The sequence below is a fragment of the Anomaloglossus baeobatrachus genome, chromosome 4 (genome assembly GCF_048569485.1).
Source record: "Anomaloglossus baeobatrachus isolate aAnoBae1 chromosome 4, aAnoBae1.hap1, whole genome shotgun sequence".
Classification (NCBI taxonomy): Eukaryota; Metazoa; Chordata; class Amphibia; order Anura; family Aromobatidae; genus Anomaloglossus; species Anomaloglossus baeobatrachus.
The window spans coordinates 504,999,699-505,024,044 of NC_134356.1; the positions used below are offsets into that span (position 1 = coordinate 504,999,699).

The window sequence follows — 24,346 nt, forward strand, 5'->3', positions numbered from 1 at the left end:
CTTCATACAGAATATTGTGCCCCACATAGCCTTTCATACAGAATAATGGGCCCCACATAGTCCTCCATACAGAATAATAGGCTCCACATAGTCCTTCATACCGAATAATGTGCCCCACATAGTCCTCCATACAGAATAATGGGCCCCACATAGTCGTCCATACAGAATGAGTTCCACATAGTTGTCCATACAGAATAATGGGCCCCACATAGTCCTTCATACCGAATAATGTGCCCCACATAGTCATCCATACAGAATAATGGGCCCCACATAGTCCTTCATACAGAATAATGGGCCCCACATAGTCCTTCATACAGAATATTGTGCCCCACATAGCCTTTCATACAGAATAATGTGCCCCACATAGTCCTCCATACAGAATAATAGGCTCCACATAGTCCTTCATACCGAATAATGTGCCCCACATAGTCCTCCATACAGAATAATGGGCCCCACATAGTCCTTCATACAGAATAATGGGCCCTGCACATCCCTCTATAGTCTATACAGAATATTGTGCCCCACATAGCCTTTCATACAGAATAATGAGCCCCACATAGTCCTCCATACAAAATAATAGGCCCCACATAGTCCTGCATACAAAATATTGTGCCTTACATAGCCCTCCAAACAAAATAATGGGTCCCACATAGCCCTCCATATATAATAATGGGCCCCACATCGCGTTCCATACAGAATAATAGTCCCCACATAGTCATCCATACGGGCCCCACATAGTCCTCCATACAGAACAATGGGCCCCACATCGATTTCCATACAGAATAATAGGCCCCACAACATAGTCATCCATATGGGTCCCACATAGTAATCCATAGATAATAATAGGCCCCACATAGTCCTCCATACAGAATAAGCCCGCAAGGGCAGGGCCCTCTTCCCTCTGTACCAGTCTGTCTATTGTAACTTGTATATGTATTCTGTATGTAACCCCCTCATGTACAGCACCATGGAATCAATGGTGCTCTATAAATAAACAATAATAATAATAATAGGCCCCACATAGTCCTCCATACAGAATAATAGGCCCCACATAGTCCTCCATACAGAATAATAGGGCCCCACATAGTAATCCATAGATAATAATAGGCCCCACATAGTCCTCCATACAGAATAATGGGCCCCACATAGCCCTCCATACAGAATAATAGGCCCCACATAGTCCTCCATACAGAATAATGGGCGCACATAGTCCTTCATACATAATAATAGGCCCCACATCGTCCTCCATACAGAATAATGGGCCCCACATAGTCCTCCATGCATAATGGACGCCTGACATCGAGGGCTCAATAAAATTAGCCATCGGAACAAATTTGGCCCACGGACCAGAGTCTGACATGTGTCCTATGTGCTGTTAGGATTTGGCAAGCTGCAGCACCTGCTGAAAACGTCATGAAAGCTGGACGACCCCTTTAATTTCTGTCTATCTCTTTTGAGTGGAATATAGAACATACTATTTATCTTATGTGGGCTTATTCTGTCACAGATGGACACTGTGCTGAGGTTATTGCCTCTGAATCATGAAGACCACGAGACCCAAAGATGCAGATTAGGACCCAGAGCAATGTCTGATCTGGGACTGAAGATTGGAGTCCCTCTTGTGATCTCTCTTCCCGGGGGCAGCTGCCTGTGTACGGCCTGGCCGAGAAGAGATCTGTCTGATGGCTTCCTACAAGCGGATCTCATGTGTTCCACATCACCTACACCTGTGCTGGAATATAAGGAACCCCTGTCTCTAAACCATATAAAAAGACTCAATTCTGTCAAATTAAAAAAAGTGACTGTGAAAACAGTATTAAAGAATATAAAAGAGAAACAATCCGTCTCTGGGCCTGGTCTCCTAGAGGTTGTCAGAGACATACTAAGAAATGTATATGTCTTACCTAAATATGTGGTCACAGTCCCAGGAGCTTCCCCCGTCGTGAAAGTGGAAATATTAGACATGGACCCAGTAACAGAAGGAGCTGGATTAATAACGGCAAAGACAAGTGTGCAGATAAAGGAGACGACCACACTGGAGTGGCACAACACCGGACTGGACAATAACGCTCAATATCAGGTGGCGGGAATGGACGATGTGTGTAGTGCACTAATAGAGATTCTTCGTTTACCTTTCCTTTATCCTGAGACCATAATTAAGTTAGGCCTTGATTGTCCAAAAGGTGTCCTCTTAGTTGGGCCTCCTGGCGTTGGTAAAACGCTCCTGGTGAAAGCTGTGGCCACACAGGTAGGTGCTCATCTTATTAGCCTGAGTGGGCCGGTAGTTCATGGATCAAGACCTGGAGAAGCTGAGGAGAATTTAAGGAAGATTTTTGAAAATGCCAGAAATGTTTCTAGTGGGGGTCCTTGTATCCTCTTTATCGATGAGATAGATTCTTTGTGCCCTAAACGAGGGATTTCAGGTAACGCCCCTGAAAACCGGATTGTCGCCCAACTTTTGACACTCATGGATGGGATCCACAGTGACAACAAGATGGTTATTATCGCTGCTACAAACCAGCCAGATGTGATAGACTCGGCTCTCCGGCGGCCCGGGCGGTTTGATAGAGAGGTAATTGTCTCCTTACTGCTGGCACTTCTTTCCATGTAACAGGAGCTGGGAGCCAATCTATCTGGACCAAATTCCACCTCAGGCCTTGTTCACACACTGCGTTTTTTGTGCGTTTTAGCTGCAGACATTTCTTGAGAAAATGGTTGTAACCTTTCTGCAGACATTCCCCAGCAAAACCTATGGGAAAAAAAAATATCTGTGCGCACACTGCGTTTTTTTCTCAAGAACATTCCTTCTGCAGAATTTCTTGAGAAAAAGAATGAGCATGTCACTTCTTTTCTTTAGGTAGCTGCATTTTCTTCAGCGCTCTATTGGGAGACCCAGACGATTGGGGTATAGCTACTGCCCTCCGGAGGCCACACAAAGCACTACACCAAAAGTGCAAGGCCCCTCCCCTTCTGGCTATACCCCCCCGTGGTATCACGGGTACTCCAGTTTTAGCTTTGTGTGCGAAGGAGGTCAGACATCCATGCATAGCTCCACAGATTTTAGTCAGCAGTAGCTGCTGACTATTTCGGATGGAAGAAAAGAGGGCCCATATAGGGCCCCCAGCATGCTCCCTTCTCACCCCTGGATGGTGTTGTAAGGTTGAGGTACCTATTGCTGGTACAGGGCTGGAGCCTCACATGCTGTTTTCCTTCCACATCCCCTTGGGGGCTCTGTGGAAGTGGGATCCTGCCGGCCTCAAAGCTCTGACGCCGGGCTCCATCCACAGACCCATAGCACCTGGTGGATGCCGAGCAGGAGTACCATCAGGGACCGGGCCCTGCATCATACAGGTACTCTGTGTCCCCGGCAGGCACAGATGCACTCCGGGCTGGCTGGGCGTTGTAGTGCGCCGGGGACCGTACACTGAGCTGGTGTTCCTACAGTTATCTGGGGGACTTTGTGTTCTGGGAACGCAGCGCCGACCCTCACTGGACCGGCGGCGCTGCTGTGACTTGTGGTGCGCCGGGGATACGCCGACCGCGCTTTTACGGCGGGGGCGTTTATAACTCTAGTCCCCGGCTTTTGGGCCTAGGACGCCGGCAGCTCCGATCGTTCCCGCCCCCACCCTGTCAATCAGGGTAGGGGAGAGACGCTGTTTCACGGCAGCGACGAGGGCTGGAGCCTGATTTACATGCTCCAGCCCTCTCACTAGGCACAGAGGGAAGCAGGCTTCCCGCTCTTGGTCAGGAACGCCCAGGGCCCGCCCCCCTTCCTCTCTCAGGACGCCGGCAGCCATTACATGCATGTCTGGCTGGAGGAAGGACGCAAGGCTCTGGGAGACCTAGACTGAGGGGCTTTGGGAGACCACACACCCGCTCTTAAGCGGGCGGTAAGCGGCTTTTCAGCTGGCCCCTCTAGTGCCTTACTGTGTATTAGTGTACTGTGTCACTGGACATAGATATTTATTGATTTCTTGCACTGTGAGGTCGCTTCCTGGCTGAATACCCCAGATCGCTCTGAGGAGGCAGCAACATGTCATCCACAAGACGCAAGGCTGCCAAGGCTAGGGCTGTGTGCACTGCGTGTGCTGCATGTGGGGCTGCTCTACCAGCAGGCTCCAATGACCCCCATTGTGTGCAATGCTCAGATCCGGTGCTGCTTCGCCAGCCGGAGTCCGGAGAGGTAGTGACCCAGGCTGAGACGCTTGTAAGTCCTGCCCCGGTGTCAGGGACAGACTTTGCAGTTTTTGCGGATAATATGTCTGTGGCTATGGCAAAAATCCTGGAAACTTTGCAATCCATGCCTGGGGCTCAGTCTATGGACACGGCGAGGTCTATGTCCTCTAATCCTCCGCAGTTGGATTTAATCCAGACTGCAAGGGGGTCCCCGGCTTCTCAGGATGAGTATAATGACTCAGATGATTGCCCCAGCCACCCCAAGCGGGCTCGCTGGGAAAGACCCTCAACGTCATCACACTGCTCAGGGTCTCAGCGCAATCAGTCTCCATGTGATGTGTCTGAAGAGAGTGATCAGGAGTCTAATCCTGGAACCCCTCTCAATCTCGATGCCCCGGATGGGGACGCCATGGTAAACGATCTTATCTCAGCCATCAATAGGCTGTTAGATATTTCTCCCCCAGCTCCTTCAGCAGAAGAGGCAGCGGCAGAGCAGGAGAAGTTTCGTTTCCTCTATCCCAAGCGTAAATTAAGTGCTCTGTTGGATCACTCTGACTTCAGAGAATCAATCCAGAAACACGACGCTCATCCAGAAAAGCGTTTCTCTAAACGTTCTAAGGATACACGTTATCCTTTCCCACCTGATGTGGTCAAGCGCTGGACCCAGTGTCCAAAGGTGGACCCCCCGATTTCCAAGCTTGCAGCTAGATCCATAGTTGCAGTGGAGGATGGCGCTTCACTTAAGGATGCCAATGACAGACAGATGGACCTTTGGTTAAAATCTGTCTATGAAGCTATCGGCGCGTCGTTTGCTCCAGCATTCGCAGCCGTATGGGCACTCCAAGCTATTTCAGCTGGTTTAGCAAAAAAAATGTTTAACCAGCTTGCCTTTATCTAGAGATAGACTGTTTGGCGAGCCATTGGCTGACATCATTAAACAGTCCAAGGGTAAAGACTCCTCTTTACCCCAGCCCAGATCAAGCAAACCTCAGCAGAGAAAGTGGCAGCAGAAGTTTCAGTCCTTTCGAGGTTCGGGCAAAACACAATTCTCCTCGTCCAAAGGGACTCAGAGGACGCAAAGAAACTCAGATTCCTGGCGGGCTCACTCACGCCCCAAGAAAGCAAATGGAGGAACCGCTTCCAAAGCGGCTACCTCATGACTTCCAGTCCCCTCCCTCCGCATCTCCGGTCGGGGGCAGGCTCTCCCGCTTTTACGACACTTGGATGTCACAGGTCAAAGACCGGTGGGTGACAGACATTTTGTCTCGCGGGTACAGAATCGAGTTCAGTTCTCGTCCTCCAGCTCGGTTCTTCAGAACCTCCCCACATCCAGACCGTGTAGATGTCCTGCGGCAGGCGGTGGACTCCCTAAGAGCGGAAGGAGTAGTGGTTCCTGTACCGTCTCAGGAACAAGGGAGAGGGTTTTACTCCAATCTCTTTGTGGTGCCAAAAAAGGACGGCTCGTTCCGTCCTGTTCTGGACCTAAAACTGCTCAACAAACATGTGCACGCCAGACGGTTCCGGATGGAAACCCTCCGTTCTGTCATTGCCTCAATGTCTCAAGGAGACTTCCTTGCCTCAATAGACATCAAAGATGCTTATCTTCACGTGCCAATTGCTACAGAACATCAACGTTTTCTACGTTTTGTGATAGGAGACGACCATCTTCAGTTCGTAGCTCTGCCATTCGGTCTGGCGACAGCCCCCCGGGTCTTCACCAAGGTCATGGCGGTGGTGGTAGCAGTCTTGCACTCTCAGGGACACTCGGTGATCCCTTACCTAGACGATCTACTTGTCAAGGCACCCTCTCAAGAGGCATGCCAACTCAGTCTACATGCTACGCTGGAGACTCTCCAGACTTTTGGATGGATCATCAACTTTCCAAAGTCAAATCTGTCACCGACACAGTCACTAACGTATCTTGGCATGGAGTTCCATACTCGAGCAGCGAGAGTGAAGCTTCCGCTAAACAAGCAGCGGTCCTTACAGACAGGGGTGCAATCTCTCCTTCAGGGCCAGTCGCACCCCTTGCGGCGCCTCATGCACTTCCTAGGGAAGATGGTGGCAGCCATGGAAGCAGTTCCCTTTGCGCAGTTTCATCTGCGTCCACTTCAATGGGACATTCTCCGCCAATGGGACGGGAAGACAACTTCCCTAGACAGGAAAGTCTCTCTTTCCCAGACGGCCAAGGACTCTCTACAATGGTGGCTCCTTCCCACCTCATTGTCTCAGGGAAGATCCTTCCTGCCCCCATCCTGGGCAGTGGTCACGACAGATGCGAGTCTGTCGGGGTGGGGAGCAGTGTTTCTACACCACAGGGCTCAGGGGACGTGGACTCCGCAAGAGTCCACCCTTCAGATCAATGTTCTGGAAATCAGGGCAGTGTATCTTGCCCTACTAGCCTTTCAACAGTGGCTGGAAGGAAAGCAGATCCGAATCCAGTCGGACAACTCCACAGCGGTGGCATACATCAACCACCAAGGAGGGACGCGCAGCCGGCAAGCCTTTCAGGAAGTCCGGCGCATTCTGAATTGGGTGGAGGACACAGCATCCACCATCTCCGCGGTTCACATCCCAGGCGTAGAAAACTGGGAAGCAGACTTCCTCAGTCGCCAGGGTATGGACGCAGGGGAATGGTCCCTTCACCCGGACGTGTTTCAAGAAATCTGTCGCCGCTGGGGGGTGCCGGACGTCGACCTAATGGCATCTCGGCACAACAACAAGGTCCCGGCATTCATGGCGCGGTCGCGCGATCAAAGAGCTCTGGCGGCAGACGCCTTGGTGCAAGATTGGTCGCAGTTCCGCCTCCCATATGTATTCCCGCCTCTGGCACTCTTGCCCAGAGTATTACGCAAGATCAGATCCGATTGCAGCCGCATCATACTCGTCGCCCCAGACTGGCCGAGGAGATCGTGGTATCCGGATCTGTGGCATCTCACGGTCGGCCGACCGTGGTCACTTCCAGACCGTCCAGACCTGCTGTCTCAAGGGCCGTTTTTCCATCAGAATTCTGCGGCCCTGAACCTGACTGTGTGGCCATTGAGTCCTGGATCCTATCGTCAACAGGCTTATCCCAGGGAGTGGTAGCCACAATGAGACAAGCTAGGAAGTCAACTTCTGCTAAGATCTACCACAGAACGTGGAAGATTTTCTTAACCTGGTGCTCTGCTCAGGGAGTGTCTCCCTGGCCATTTGCATTGCCCACTTTTCTGTCTTTCCTGCAATCAGGGTTGGAAAAGGGCTTGTCGCTCAGCTCCCTTAAAGGGCAAGTCTCGGCACTATCCGTGTTTTTTCAGAAGCGTCTAGCACGTCTTCCTAAGGTGCGCACGTTCCTGCAGGGGGTCTGTCATATTGTGCCCCCGTACAAGCGGCCGTTGGATCCATGGGATCTGAACAGAGTACTAGTTGCTCTCCAGAAGCCGCCTTTCGAGCCTCTCAAAGAAGTTTCTTTTTCTCGCCTGTCACAGAAAGTGGCGTTTCTTGTTGCGATCACATCGCTTCGGCGAGTGTCTGAGCTGGCAGCTCTGTCATCCAAGGCTCCCTTCTTGGTGTTCCACCAGGACAAAGTAGTGCTGCGCCCCATTCCGGAGTTTCTCCCTAAGGTCGTATCCTCGTTTCATCTTAATCAGGATATATCCTTGCCTTCCTTTTATCCTCATCCGGTTCACCGGTATGAAAAGGACTTGCGTTTGCTAGATCTGGTGAGAGCTCTCAGGATCTACATTTCCCGCACGGCGCCCATGCGCCGTTCCGATACACTTTTTGTCCTTGTCGCCGGTCCGCGCAAGGGGTTGCAGGCTTCTAAAGCTACCTTGGCTCGATGGATCAAAGAACCAATTATAGAGGCCTACCGTTCTGCTGGGCTTCCGGTTCCTTCAGGGCTAAAAGCCCACTCAACCAGAGCCGTGGGTGCGTCCTGGGCATTACGGCACCAGGCTTCGGCTCAACAGGTGTGTCAGGCAGCTACCTGGTCGAGTCTGCACACTTTCACCAAGCATTATCAGGTGCATACCTATGCTTCGGCGGATGCCAGCTTAGGTAGAAGAGTCCTGCAGGCGGCAGTGACATCCCCGTAGGGGAGGGCTGTTTTGCAGCTCTAACATGAGGTATTTCGTTACCCACCCAGGGACAGCTTTTGGACGTCCCAATCGTCTGGGTCTCCCAATAGAGCGCTGAAGAAGGGAATTTTGTTACTTACCGTAAATTCCTTTTCTTCTAGCTCTTATTGGGAGACCCAGCACCCGCCCTGTTGTCCTTCGGGATTGTTTTTGCTGTTTGCGGGTACACATGTTGTTCATGTTGAACGGTTTTTCAGTTCTCCGATGTTAATCGGAGTTAATTTGTTTAAACCAGTTGTTGGCTTCCTCCTTCTTGCTTTGGCACTAAAACTGGAGTACCCGTGATACCACGGGGGGGTATAGCCAGAAGGGGAGGGGCCTTGCACTTTTGGTGTAGTGCTTTGTGTGGCCTCCGGAGGGCAGTAGCTATACCCCAATCGTCTGGGTCTCCCAATAAGAGCTAGAAGAAAAGGAATTTACGGTAAGTAACAAAATTCCCTTCTTTTCTTATAGATAATGGTAAAAAAATGCAGGGACCAACCTGTGGAAAAAACGCGGTAAAAACGCATGCGGTTTTCGGTGCGTTTTTTGACTGCAAGTGAGCTAATCTTTCAGACTCTCAAGAAATTTCTTGAGAAAAATCCTTTTTCTAGTGTGAATAGAGCCTTATTTATGCCTTGCCGCTGGGATTACGTCTAGGCATTTCCACATTTTTGGAGCTTAAAGGGAACCAATAACCAGGATTTTCGTATATAACCTAAAGCCAGTGCTATACTGGCACTATCAGGCTGATTTTATACATACCTGTAGTGGTCAACTCGGATGTTTAGGTTTTGAAATCCAAGAAAGTGAAGTTTGTAAAATGAGCGGCTTCTAGAGTGACAGTTGCACTGGAGCAGATCATATATTCATAGTTATCCCCTCCCCCTGTTAGAATTAGCATAAGCATTATACAAACGACTCACTTTGTCTAGCAGGACCGGTGGTGAGGTCATACCCATGTGACCTGGTATCCAGCTTTGTTGGCTGAGGCCCCGCCCCTTCTGGTCACGTGGGTATGACCTCACCACCGGTCCTGCTAGACAAAGTGAGTCGTTTGTATAATGCTTATGCTAATTCTAACAGAGGGAGGGGATAACTATGAATATATGATCTGCTCCAGTGCAACTGTCACTCTAGAAGCCGCTCATTTTACAAACTTCACTTTCTTGGATTTCAAAACCTAAACATCCGAGCTGATACTACAGGTATGTATAGAATCAGCCTGATAGTGCCAGTATAGCACTGGCTTTAGGCTATATGCGAAAATCCTGGTGATTGGTTCCCTTTAAGTACACACTTGAGAGCTATATTTGTCCTCCTGGAATATACAGTATTTATTTGTCACAAAGTTTGCAACTTTTTGAAAAGTCAAAAGTGATGAATCGGGCAAAAACCTGTGGAAATTCTACATTCTACCCACAGTGGTGAACTAAAAAAAAATAAATAAAATATAAAGATGCGAACACATATAAACTAGACTTCAAAAAAGGGAAATATTAATTTGGTGCAAGCAAAAAATAAAAAAAAAAAGGCGCAAAACATCAGAAACTAGACAAAAAACATGCAAAATCAATAATGAATTATCTCATGCTGTATATAGGAAAGGGTAAAAAGGAAACTAAGCCGTACAGTAAACTGATTGTATGCAGGTGGTTGGTTGTATGCCTGCTCCTAAGGAAAGGCTGTCAGTTTCTGATATATTACATACAAAGCCGGACACTTACTATTTGAGATGAGCGGACCCGTGGAAGTCCAGGTTCTGTTTTTTTGGGTGCACACTACATCCGATAACGCTGATTTTACCGCCAGTGCAAGCAGATCATACACTGCAAGCGGCTCACTGAGGGCTGAGCACTGAGCGTACCTGAGTACAGTGATGCTCGAGCGAGTTGTGCTCATGCATAAAGCACCCGAACTCAAACACTGATGTTTTTTTGCAAAGTCTGTGTTTAGTATGAACACCGAACTTTAAAGTTCCAGTCCGCTCATCTCGTCACCATATAAAAGATTTAGAACAAGGTTATTTGAGCATACGCAGACTGCCATGCTCAAACTGCGGGTCTCCTGACCCAAACTTACAAGCTCTAAGACACATGAGCCTGGAAGTTCCAGCCAGGAAATGTGCAGTTAGTCCGGGCATTGCGGTTTGTATACAGGCCATGAAGTGTGCTGCAAGTACCCGGACAAAGAAGATGCCCTAAATACAGTATTAGTCTCACATATAGTGTATGTATCATCCATTCCCTATGTAATTCAATGTGCATGTCTTACCCAATCCAGATCATTATTGGAACCCCTACAATAAGCCAAAGAAGAGCCATTCTGAAAGTCCTAACAGCCAATATCCCTGTACACAGTGATGTGGACATAGATGCTTTGGCTGAGATGACGGTCGGTTATGTAGGAGCTGATCTGACCGCCCTGTGCAGAGATGCTGCCCTGCAAGTGGTGCTCCAGGCCCATCAGGTAAGAAACACATCATCTATATAATGGGGAGGTTTAACCATTAGATTGAGCAGCTGCAGTTTTACTTTTTCCACAAGAAACCAATGACCCATGAGGAGTGATGAAAGTACTAAGGTCATGTCTGTATGTTCCTATCATACAGACATTGCAGCTCTCAGGACAACATGTGTTCATAGAGCGCTAGAGAACTGCCTGCCTGGTCTGTGAAGGCCATAGACATAAGATACGTAAGGGTTGGCCAAACCCTTGGCTGACTGGTTAGCATTGTTGCTTTATAGCGCTGGAGTCCTGGGTTCAAATTCCTTCAAGGACAACAGAGGAGTTTGTATGTTCTCTCGTGTTTAAGTGGGTTTCCTCCAGTGCGAGAAACACATCCTGATAAGGAATTTAGGTTGTGAGCCACAATGGGGACAGGGATGTTTTCTGTAATTTTCTGTGGAATTAACAACACTATATAAGTGAGTAAATAAACAATAAGCCATCTTTCAGCCAACAGCTTTCCTGCTCGATTTCCCCATAAACATACAGAATTGGATCAATCCGTTCAGTGGAGCTGTGGCAAGGATAAGTGTTCAGTTCAGGGGATCCCCTGTGTCTTCTGTGTGCCCTAATCTACCGCCAAGATTGTCTGTGACACACACTTAATATTTGCTTTACCCTCTTTCTTGGTTCTTTTGTGAAAAACAAAGAAAAAAAAAAAGTGCATCACAGGATCGATATGTTCCCGTTACTTTTAGTCACGAGTGACACCCAACATTGGTTAGTGAATCTCTTGATAAGGATTTTTATTTCTTCACATGTGCTGGCCAAACACATTACATAGCGGCCAAATATGTTCTCAACAAATATTTTTAAAGGTGTTTTCTTGTTTAAAAAGCAAACAAACTGTGCTTTACTTACCCTACCCGGGTCCAGTGCTGAGTCTCTGCTGCTGTTCCTGGAGTCTGTCATTATTTGCAGGGCTGAAGTTACGTAACACCAGAACCAGTGGCAGAGACTGGGGATTTCACTCAGCCTCCCTGAGGATTTCGGCTCAGTGCACATGACCCCGGAGTTTCAGTCATGCACACTACTGCAGTTTGAAGCCAGGACGCGTACACCCAACTTCATAGTGCGCATGACCGAAACTCCGGGGTTATACGCACGAAGCCGAAATCCAGCGTCGGACATGTTGGCAGCGGAGAGGTGAGTAAGATCATCCTCTGATGCTGCGCATTCATTAGCATGTTAGCACGCCCACAGGGGCGTGCTAATACACTAATGGGGCCGACTAGCAAGGGAAGCAACGCCCAGAGGACTAGTCCCCGCGCTCATTAGCATACAATATAAGATCTTTAGAAATACTTTTTCTAAAAATCCCTTTATCTATACTAGTGTATACAGGGACGGTTAGGCAGGGATTAGCAATATGCACCCAGAACTGCTCATGGTTCTTGGTGCATATTGGACATGACAGGTTCCCTTTAAAGCAAAATGCAGTCAGGAAAAAGACAAGCATCATTATTAGAGAAGAAAAGATATGCAGCTCCTAGGCTTACCTTGTGCCTAGTGGTTTGATGCTTTTAACTGCCTCTTTTTGTTTTGTGCACAATGGTCCATTGTTTCTGTCAACCTTATAGACTTTATATTTAGTGGCTCATGCGTGATCACCGCCTGACTGCTCCTAATGATTAATTATAGTGGTCCCACTGACCAGATATTCTGTGAATATGAAATGTTTCTCTTTGGTGGGATAACTCCCTTAAAGGGAACCTGTCACCGGATGTTTATAATACTCACCTAACGGTCGGTGCGGAGAAGACTGGTTCTCCGGGTCCCACGCCTCCTCTTTCAGCCATCTTTGTCCTCCTGAAGCTAGTGTGGATGACGCGTTCCTCCTGAAGCTAGTGTGGATGACGCGTTCTACGTCATCTACACTAGCCAACAGTGAGGTCCTGTGCAGCTGCACTTTGATCTGCCGTACCAGAGATGAACGTGCTTTGGTTGACATGTGCATATCAACTAAAGAACAAAAGCAAAAGACCTTGTGAAGATGCTGGTAAGATTGTGTCATTGTCCACAGTGAAATGAGTCCTGTGTCAACATGGGCTGAACGGCCACTCTGCCAGGAAGAAGCCATTACTCCAAAAGAAACATTAAAAAATCCAGATTAATGCACACAGGAAGAAAAAACCTTAATTTTTGGAGACTTGTCCTGGGGTCTGACAAAACTAAAATTTAACTGTTTGGCCATAATGACCATTGTTACATTTGGAGGAAAAAGGGAGAAGCTTTGAAGCCTAAGAACAACATCTCAACTGTGAAACACGGGGTGGCAGCATCATGTTGTGGGGTTGATTTGCTGCAGGAGGGACTGGTGCACTTCACAAAAAAGAGAATTTTGTTACTTACCGTAAATTCTTTTTCTTATAGTTCCGTATTGGGAGTCCCAGACCATGGGTGTTTAGCTTCTGCCTCCGGAGGACACACAAAGTACTACACTTTAAAGTGTAGCTCCTCCCTCTGAGCTTATACACCCCCTGGTAGCCAGTCCTAGCCAGTTTAGTGCAAAAGCTGAAGGAGAATAGCCACCCACAAGTAGAACTGAGTAAGAACCGGAACAACTGGAGACTCTGTCCACGACAACAGCCGGTGATAACACACGGAACAAGAAAATTGCCAACAGGCAACAATGAGGGTGCTGGGTCTCCCAATACGGAACTATAAGAAAAAGAATTTACGGTAAGTAACAAAATTCTCTTTTTCTTCATCGTTCCTTTGGGAGACCCAGACCATGGGACGTTCCAAAGCTGTCCCTGGGTGGGAATAAACAGAAAAAACTAAGAAGTAGGCGGAGCCTAACTTCACAAGTGGGCGACAGCCGCCTGAAGGATGCGTCTGCCCAAGCTCGCATCTGCCGAAGCATGAGCATGCACTTGGTAGTGCTTCGAAAAGGTATGCAGGCTAGTCCAAGTGGCAGCCTGACAGACTTGTTGAGCCGTAGCCTGGTGCCTAAAAACCCAAGAGGCACCGACAGCTCTGGTCGAGTGTGCTTTGATCCCCGGCGGGGGAGGCACCTGAGTACTCTGGTAGGCGTCCGAAATGGTCGATCTAATCCAACGGGCCAAGGTCGGCTTAGAAGCAGAGAGACCCTTGCGCCGCCCTGTGGTTAGCACAAAAAGAGAGGTGCACCGCCTAAGCGCAGCGGTGCGAGCCACATAAATCCGGAGAGCACGCACCAGATCTAGAGTATGCAGCGATTTCTCAAAGCGATGAACAAGGGCCGGACAGAAGGAAGGCAAGGAAATATCCTGGTTAAGGTGGAAGGGAGAGACCACCTTAGGAAGAAAGTCCGGGGTCGGACGGAGAACTACCTTGTCTTGGTGAAAAACCAAAAAAGGTGACTCCGAGGAGAGCGCAGCCAAATCAGAGACTCTCCTGAGAGAAGGTATGGCAACTAGAAAGGCCACCTTTTGAGAAAGACGATACAAAGAAACCTCCCTAAGAGGCTCAAAGGGAGGTTTCTGCAATACCGTGAGGACCAAGTTAAGGTCCCAGGGATCCAAGGGCCGCCGATAAGGCGGAATGATGTGAGACGCACCTTGCATGAAGGTGCGGATCTGAGCCAGCCGGGCGAGACGCCGCTGGAACAGCACTGATAGAGCTGAGACTTGTCCCTTGAGAGAGTTGAGGGACAGTCCTAGCTGCAGACCGGACTGTAAAAAAGACAGAAGGGTCGGCAACGAAAATGGCCAAGGAGAATGGCCGGAAGAGCGACACCAGGACAGGAACATTTTCCAAGTCCTGTGATAGATCTTGACGGAGGAAGACTTACGGGCCCGAGTCATAGTGGAGATGACTTCAGGAGGAATACCAGAAGCCGTCAAAATCCAGGACTCAAGAGCCACGCCGTCAATTTGAGTGCCGCAGAATTCGGGCGGAAAAACGGACCTTGCGAGAGCAGGTCTGGACGGTCCGGAAGATGCCACGGCATCTCCACGGACAGTTGGAGCAGGTCCGGATACCAAGCTCGCCTGGGCCAGTCCGGTGCAATGAGGATGACTCGACGGCCCTCCATTCTGATCTTGCGCAGGACTCTGGGCAAGAGAGCTAGAGGGGGAAACACGTAGGACAGACGAAACTGGGACCAGTCTTGAACCAGAGCGTCCGCGGCGAAGGCCTGAGGATCGTGGGAGCGAGCCACGTAAACCGGAACCTTGTTGTTGTGACGGGATGCTATTAGGTCCACGTCCGGAGTGCCCTACTTGCGGCAGATTGACTGAAACACTGCCGGGTGCAGAGACCACTCGCCACCATCCACGGATTGACGGCTGAGATAATCTGCCTCCCAGTTTTCTACGCCAGGGATGTGGACTGCGGATATGGTGGACTTGGAGTCCTCCGCCCATTGAAGAATGCGTTGGACCTCCAACATTGCCAGGCGACTGCGTGTCCCGCCTTGGTGATTGATGTAGGCAACCGCTGTCGCGTTGTCTGACTGGACTCGAATGTGCCTGCTCGCCAACAGGTGGTGAAAGGCTAGGAGAGCTAGAAGCACAGCTCTGGTTTCCAGCACATTGACTGAAAGGGCTGACTCGGACAGAGTCCAAGTGCCCTGAGCTCTGTGGTGGAGATGTACCGCTCCCCAGCCGGATAGGCTGGCATCCGTGGTGAGAATCACCCAGGACAGAGCCAGGAAGGAGCGCCCTTGGGACAGGGAGAGGGGTCGAAGCCACCACTGAAGAGAGGTCCTGGTCCGTGGCGACAGAGCCACTAACCTCTGTAAGGAGGAAGGCCGCTTGTCCCAACAGCGGAGAATGTCCAGCTGCAGAGGACGCAGATGGAACTGGGCAAAGGGAACCGCCTCCATGGAAGCCACCATTTGACCCAGCACCTGCATCAGGCGCCTGAGGGAATAACGGCGGGGCCTCAGGAGAGAGCGCACCGCTAGCCGGAGAGACTGCTGTTTGATTAAGGGCAACTTCACAAGTGCCGGCAAAGTCTCGAACTGCATCCCTAGGTACGTGAGACTCTGGGTCGAAGTCAGAGTGGATTTGGGAAGATTGACAATCCACCCGAATTGGGCTAGGGTGGCGAGAGTGAGCGAAACACTCCGCTGACAGTCTGCGCTGGATGGACCCTTGACCAGAAGGTCGTCCAGATAAGGAAGCACTGCTAGCCCCTGGAGGTGCAGGACCGCAATCACTGCCGCCATGACCTTGGTGAATACCCGAGGGGCCGTGGCTAACCCGAAGGGGAGAGCCACCAATTGGAAATGATCCTCTCCTATCGCAAAGCGTAACCAACGCTGATGTGACACTGCGATTGGCACATGTAGATAGGCATCTCTGATGTCGATGGACGCCAGGAACTCCCCTTGGGTCATAGAGGCAATGACTGATCGCAGAGACTCCATGCGAAAATGCCGCACCCGGACATGCTTGTTGAGAAGCTTGAGATCCAGGATGGGCCGGAAGGTACCGTCCTTTTTTGGAACTAGGAAGAGATTTGAGTAAAAACCTCTGAACCGTTCCTGAGCGGGAACTGGGACAATCACTCCGTTTGCCTGCAAGGACGCCACGGCCTGCGAGAAGGCGGCGGCCTTGGAGCAGGGGGGAGTTGAGAGAAAAAAATCTGTTTGGAGGGCTGGAAGAGAATTCTATCCTGTAGCCGTGAGATATGATGTCTCTCACCCACTGATCGGAGACCTGCTTTAACCAAGCGGCGCCAAAGTGGGAGAGCCTGCCACCGACTAAGGACGTGGCTGGAGCGGGCCGAGAGTCATGAGGAAGCTGCCTTAGTGGCAGAACCTCCTGTGGTCTTCTGCGGACGCGCTTTTGGGCGCCAGTTGGATTTCTGATCCTTGGCTGAGTTAGCGGACGAGGCGGAAGGCTTAGAGGATGACCAGTTGGAGGAACGAAAGGAACGAAACCTCGATTGACTCCTACCCTGGGCGGGTTTCCTGGTCTTAGTTTGTGGCATGGAAGTACTCTTCCCGCCAGTAGCTTCTTTAATGATTTCATCCAGCTTCTTGGACGAAGCATCTGCCTTCCACTCTCGAATTAGCTGAAGCCACCGCAGTGCGGTGAGCAGCCTCTAGCATGGCAGACATGGCAGAAGATGAAAAGGCTGAAGCCTGAGCAGTTAAGGTAACCATCTCAGGCATAGATTCCTTGGTGAGGGAATGCATCTCCTCTAGAGAAGCAGAGATGGCTTTGAGAGCCCACACTGCTGCAAAAGTCGGAGAAAACGCGGCCCCTGCAGCTTCATACACAGATTTGGCCAGAAGGTCAATCTGACGGTCAGTGGAATCCTTAAGTGAGGTGCCGTCAGCCACCGACACAACGGTCCGGGCTGATAGCCTAGACACCGGAGGGTCTACCTTTGGGGAGTGAGACCACTCCTTGACCACCTCAGGTGGAAATGGAAACCGGTCATCAGAACCACGCTTTGGAAAGCGTTTGTCAGGGCAGGCCCTGGGTTTGGTCACAGCGGTCTGAAAACTAGAGTGGTTAAAGAACACACTTTTCACTCTCTTAGGCGAGGTAAACTGATGTTTTTCTGCCAAAGAGAGTTGCTCCTCTGATACTGGCGGATTGAGATCCAGTACAGACTTAATAGAAGCAATCAAATCACTAAGATCTGAGTCACCCTCAGAGAAATCGATGGGATACATAGGAGTCCTCTGTCAAGAGTATTAGAGGCACCCTGAGAGGGGGGCTGATGCATATTCATCAAAGTCCTGGACAAAAGTCCCATGGACTCAGCAAATGACTGGGATATGGACCTAGAAAAGGACTCTACCCAGGCCGGGGGTTCAATCACAGGTGCAGCAGCAGCCTGAGAGACCACTGGGGGTGAGACTCCAGGCTGTGGCACCGCCAAGTTAGAGCAACCATCACAGTGTGGATAAATGCTCGGCTCAGGCAGCAGGAGCTTACATGCAGTGCATGCAGAATAAAGCTTTGGAGCCTTGCTCCTTGTGTGAGACATGCTGCTGGAGTGGGGACTTTGCAGAGAATGAACCCCAGGGAGAATATACAGAGGTCCACAACCGGAGACCGGCTGTGGCTTACCAGACCGCTGAGCGCGGTGTTGTGTGCCCTCCAGATCCCGAAGCCCGGTCCCCCAGAGCGCAGCACCTCAGCAGAGATGCAGAATGCAGGGTGTCCCAGAGCAGAGTGAACTCTGCCTGAGAAATGGAGGGGGCGGGACTAGGGGCGTTCCTATAAAAGAGCGGGAACTGGAGGGCTATAGAGACCTGCCGGGAAGGAGGGACGCCCCAGCAGTGGGGAGTGTCCCTCCCCTGTGTAGAACGGCCGCCGGGAGGAGCCGAACCTGTCCCTCTGCATGAGTGACATGCGAGGGCAGGAAAACGAAACTAGGCCTCCGGCGAAGCCGGGGCCTAAATTTAAGCGGCGAGGCCGACAAGCAGGCACCATCGGCGCGGTTCTCAGGCAAAAGCTGGAGAACCCGCCGGAAAAGTTAAAAACAATCACATACAGCATACTCTCCCCTTACAATAAACCGGGACCCCCAACATAAACGTCTCAGGTACTTAGCTGCTGAGACGCAGGGCCATGTCCCTGGGGATGAGTGCTCCGGTCCAACAGAATCCTCAAGGGGCTGTGGATGGAGACCGGACTCCTGCCAGGCATGGAGACCGTGCTGGCTCCCACTTCAAGCCAGAGCCCAGAAGGGATGGTGAAGGAGCGCGGCATGTAAGGCTTCAGCCTTGTAAATCAACCTTAACAACACCGCCGACACAGTGGGGTGAGAAGGGACATGCCGGGAGTCCAGACATGGACCCGCTTTTCTTCAAACTCTTTCCAAAAGTCAAACAATCAGATGAGAATGCATGTGTGGATGTATGACCTCCTGAACACAAAGCGATAAACTGGCTAGGACTGGCTACCAGGGGGTGTATAAGCTCAGAGGGAGGAGCTACACTTTTAAGTGTAGTACTTTGTGTGTCCTCCGGAGGCAGAAGCTAAACACCCATGGTCTGGGTCTCCCAAAGGAACGATGAAGAAATAGATGGCAACATGAGGAAAAAAGATTATGTGGCAATACTGAAGGACATCAGCCAGAAACTTAAAGCTTGGGCGGAAATGGGTCTTTCAGATGGACCTGAAGCATACTGCCACACCGGTTACAAAGTGGCTTAAGGATAACAAAGTCAATGTTTTGGAGTGGCCATCAGAAAGCCCTGATCTCAATCCTATTCCAATCCAATTTATGCACAAAGCTGTTAAGGGCAGGTGTGAGCAAGGCGACCTACAAACATAGCCCAGTTACACCAGTTATGTCAGGAGGAATGGGCCCAAATTCCTACCAAATATTGTGAGAAGCTTGTTGAAGGAAATCCAAAACGTTTCACCCAAGTCATATAGTGTAAGGACAATGGTACAAAATACTAATGAAAGTATGTAAATTTTTGACTTTGCAGAAAGTAATAAAAATGCCTTAAAACATTTTCTCTCTCATTATTCTGGCATTTGGCAAATATAAATAATTTTGGTTGCTAATTGACCTAAAACAGGAAAGGTTTATTCTGATGTCATGTCAGGTAGTGAGAAATACATGCAAATGTGTCTTTCTAGAGAACGGATGAAAACTTCTGGTTTCAACTGTATGAGGGAGTCAGCGTTGGATCAGGGAAACTGAGGAGTCGGAGGTTTGGCTTACAGACTGCAAAGCCCTGGTTGGAGGACATATAGGACCTGACCGGCTCCCTTTAAGGTTTAGAGGAAAATAATGGAACGCCCTTTTCAATACAAGTACAAAATTCAGATTCTGTAGTTTTGTGTCTACAGGTCCATGCAGTCCATTATTACAGACCAAAACCAAATCCTTTCATTCTGATCCTTTGCAGAATCTAGATTATTCCTAGATCTGATTAGAAATCCAAAGTAGACATGTCTTCTAATGCTCTGAATTTCGTTACCTGACTGGCATGGTAGTTAGATCGCTGCACTGCTCATGAACAGAGGAATCGGGGCAGTGGTACTGAGCTACTGCGTGTGTGACCACCGGCACTGGATATGAGGTGGACAGTGTGAGCAGGAAAGAAACAAAACACAAGATCCCCATAACAAGTAACAACAGCAATAACTAAAGGGGACAGGCGTCGTTTAGCAAATGGAAAAATTGTGTATTGTGTGATGTAACACAGTAAGGTAATATCTGTCTGTGGAATATTCCACAAATCATATACTGTTTTATCCAGAATAGAGTAATTATGTCACACCCTACAGTAATTACCGTACTCTCCCAGGGCCAGAAAGCTGCCATCTGCATCCGCTGTGTGATGAATAATGGGTGCTCACGTATTGTCCCGCTCTGTATGAAATTATTGCATCCAGCAGTAAAGCTGCACAACTTATTGTGTCTTGTGCTTTTTCTCTAGGAGGGTCAATTGAACCAAGTAAGAAGAGAACATTTTTTTGAAGCTTTCAAAAAGATACGACCCACTGGAGCGCGTAGTGCTGTGGGACAGGTGGAATTTAAGCCAGTGTCTTGGGACCAAATTGGAGGCTTGGAAGATATTAAACTTTTATTAAAACAGGTACAAACATCATCTATCAGGTTGTCTTCTTTCTTGATCAATATTTTTCTACATTTTGAAATTTGTTGAACATGTCTTAAATTGAATTCAATCTGTCATCCCAACGTGTGACTAGCCAACCTGTCATCCCAACGTGTGACTAGCCAACCTGTCATCCCAACGTGTGACTAGTCAACCTGTCATCCCAACGTGTGACTAGCCAACCTGTCATCACAACGTGTGACTAGCCAACCTGTCATCCCAACGTGTGACTAGCCAACCTGTCACCCCAAGGTGTGACTAGCCAACCTGTCACCCAAACGTGTGACTAGCCAACCTGTCACCCCAACGTGTGACTAGCCAACCTGTCATCCCAACGTGTGACTAGCCAACCTGTCATCCCAACGTGTGACTAGCCAACCTGTCATCCCAACGTGTGACTAGCCAACCTGTCATCCCAACGTGTGACTAGCCAACCTGTCATCCCAAAGTGTGACTAGCCAACCTGTCATCCCAATGTGTGACTAGCCAACCTGTCATCCCAACGTGACTAACCAACCTGTTATCCCAACATGTGACTAGCCAACCTGTCATCCCAACGTGTGACTAGCCAAACTGTCATCATCTAATCCTGTGCCCACAGCTCAGCCCTGCACCTTGCCACCACTAGTATGGCATGTGACATGTGTGGCTACTGATTGGCTGCAGTGGTCACATGCTGGTGGTTTTGACAGAGGTATTGGTATTTCATCATTATTATATATAGTAATTTGTACACCCACGTAGTCAAGTAATATATGATAGCTTCTTGCCTGTGCATCACCGGTAGGGAGGAATTAAAGTGATATCTACATATGTTAATCTAAGTCATTCTCTTCTTCCAGAGCATTGAATGGCCCATGAAGTATCCTGATGCTTTCGTGAGGATGGGATTAACCCTGCCCAAAGGAGTCCTACTATACGGGCCTCCAGGATGTGCCAAAACCACACTGGTGAAAGCCGTGGCTACCAGCTGCCATTGCTCTTTTTTTTCCATTAGTGGTGCTGATCTTTTCTCACCTTATGTGGGCGACTCAGAGAAGACATTAGCACAGGTAAGAATATTACATCTAGAATATGGATTAATAAGCTGAAGCTTTGCCCTTTATTTCTTCAGAAAATCCCATAGACAGATGTGGGAGGATTTTGTAGGATGCCTCTCTAACTTGTGACTTGTTTCGCTTTACCTCCACAGCTTTTCCGGCAAGCAAGAGCAAGCACTCCTGCAATTGTGTTTTTGGATGAGATTGATGCAATTGTGGGGTGTCGCTCAGAAAGCAGAACGGGTTCTGGTGTCCAAGAGAGAATTCTGTCTGTTCTACTCAATGAACTTGATGGTGTCGGCCTCAAGGTCACTGAACGCAGGGGTAGACCGGTGCTCCTGGAGGGAGATCATGAGCAATGCCTCAAGGACGAGGTCTGTTAATAAACTGTTTCGTTCTGGGAAAGATGAAAAGCCGGGTTATTTATCCATCAGCTAGTTTTCTTCTGGTGCCTTAGTTGATTAGTGAGCACATGAGCTTCTCTACACATTAAATCAATGCATAATGAATCTTCTCCAAGAATAACCCTCACTTCACCAATGACATTTTTGCTGCAATATTTTAATGAATTAGTCAGTTATGTTTGTGAACAGAACCTGCACTCTGAGCTACAGTTACTGTCAGGAGGATTCACACCCCAAAACTATTCTTATGCTCATGTACCCAATACCTTTACATGCGAGTGGAAGAAAAGCGATTCCGGCAGCTAAATAGGAAAGGGTTCTTTACAGTTAGAGCAGTCAGACTGTGGAATGCCCTACCACAAGAGGTAGTAATGGCAGATACTATAACAGCTTTTAAAAAAAAGGCTGGATGATTTCCTCTTTACACACAGAATTGTCGGTTATAAATGATTTAGTAACCAAATGTAGAACTGGTGGCGGAAGGTTGAACTAGATGGACCTAGGTCTTTTCAACCTAAGTAACTATGTCTGTTCCTCTATTACTGAGGAATCAGCATTTGTATTGAAATACAAATGAGGCTCTCTGCTGTGTGACTTCAGGCAAAGGAGTCATCATTCATGCAGGAGGAGGCAGCCCTGGGAGGGGAATAGAGCCGGAGCGACAGAGGCTTCAGATCTTCAGCCCAATTTGCCTATCAATTCAAAGATTGATTCCTCAGTTATGCAGGAACAGACTGGCCATGTAAATCTATTGCTGGTCTTGTCTTTGTAAGCGCATATAAATAGTTTGGGGTGTGAAATCCTGCTGACAGATTCCCTTTAAAGGGAATCTGTTACCAGGTGTTTGCTCCCCCATCTGAGAACAGCATAATGTAGAGACAGAGACCCTGATTCCAGCGATGTGTCAGTTACTGTGTCATTTTGATAAAATCAATGTTTTCTGTGCTTCAGATCTAGCAGTTATACCAAGCTCATGAATATGCTGGAATACCTGGCAGCACGCCAAGTAGTCCTCTGACAACAAAGTCATCTGCTGGCCTCTGATTGGCCAGCGGCTGCCTTTGGAGAAGCTCTGCAGAAAGTTCCTGTGCGCAGCAGCGAAAATTATCTGAAGTAAAGCACAGATGGCTGCAGCCCCTGACAAAGGGCCGCGTTCATCAGGGGCCCTGCGTGCGACAAGAAGCCAACCCCCCACCCCGTGCCAGTCATTTCGGAAGTTTAGCCGCACATGCAGTTCTAGTTAAATCACCGGCGGCCGTGGCTTGCCTTATAGATCGGGATGCAGTCACCTGTTCCTGCCGTGCGTCAACAAAATAAATGCACAGCGTGTCACCGGTTAGCTATCACTGTGCTATAAGGTAGCATGTAAGGTTTTCAGGCAGTTAAAAGCAAATCTGCGAGGTTTTTGCTACCTCATCTGAGAGCAGCATGATGTAGGCAAAGAAATTCTGAATCTAAAACTGTATTACTTAGATTACTGGGTACAGCCATTCTGACACAATCAGAATTTTTAGGTTTAGCCATATCACAGAGCTGAGTGAGCTGTCCCCGCCCACACCAGGCTCTCTATAGAGATTGTACATTGACAGTGAGGTGCCAATCAGAGGAGACGGTGTGCCAGACTGCCGTGCACAGGACATTGAGCAATGAGAAGTCCTGTTGGTTAAATAAAAATAGCAAATAAACAACAGATCGGACCTTGACAAGACAGGCATCCTTGAATTCTGTGTTAACCCTTGCAGCATGCTGTCTTCAGCTTACATAGCAAAAATCTGCTGACAGATTCCCTTTTAGGCCTGTTTCACACGTCAGTGATTCTGGTACGTTTGTGCTTTTTTTTTTTTAAACGTACCAGAATCACTGACATACGCAGACCTATTATAATGAATGGGTCTGCTCACACATCAGTGATTTTTCACTGCACGTTTCTCCATGCGGCGTACCCGCGTGTGCGTGATTGCCGCACAGAGACATGTCCATTTTTTTCTGGCATCACTGATGTCCCACGGACCACGCAGTGGTGTGATCCGTGAGACACGTGCCAGAAAAAAACGTGCATATAAAATAAAAATCATTTTTACTCACCCGGCTCCAGCGACGCTCTCTGCAGCCCGTTCTGCCGGCTGCTTCTAAGCCGGCTCATTACTGTCGCGCATATTCATTATGCATGACACAGCCGACCCCAAAGCAGCTGCTGCGGGGGTCAGGGCCGGCCGGATGCTGCACCGCGGGAGCGATCAGCACCATGGTGAGTGGGAGCGCGCACAGGTGAGTTAATCTCTAAGTGCAATCACGGGCCACGGAGAACGGAGCCCGGATTGCACTTAGACAACCCACGTGTGCTGTGATTCACGCCACACGGAGGGACATGTGCGTGTTTTACACGCCAGTGAAAAACGTCAGTGTTTTTCACTGACGTGTGAAACGGGCCTAAGAGGAAGAAAAAAAAATATTATTCTCGATGTGAAACAACAGTCTTGTCCGTGGGATGTGTCTGGTATTACAACTCTGCTCCTTATATTTCATTTGACACATCCCACAGACAACAATGGCTCAGTTGGTAGAAAACTAGTAACTTTTTTTTTTTTTGTT

At 49.0% G+C, this 24,346-nt stretch overlaps 1 protein-coding gene across 3 annotated transcripts in view; it reads left to right on the forward strand.

The window, feature by feature from the left end:
• AFG2B (AAA ATPase AFG2B) overlaps positions 1-24,346 on the forward strand; it is a 31,803-nt gene that overhangs the window by 2,560 nt on the left and 4,897 nt on the right. For 2 of the 3 annotated variants that reach the window (XM_075345823.1, XM_075345822.1), the window contains exons 2-6: positions 1,508-2,572; positions 10,557-10,742; positions 20,131-20,289; positions 21,153-21,362; positions 21,503-21,724. In XM_075345823.1, coding sequence (XP_075201938.1) covers positions 1,508-2,572; positions 10,557-10,742; positions 20,131-20,289; positions 21,153-21,362; positions 21,503-21,724 — 1,842 coding nt within the window. The remainder of the gene's footprint in view (positions 1-1,507; positions 2,573-10,556; positions 10,743-20,130; positions 20,290-21,152; positions 21,363-21,502; positions 21,725-24,346) is intronic. The other variant, XM_075345824.1, reaches the window with a different exon arrangement.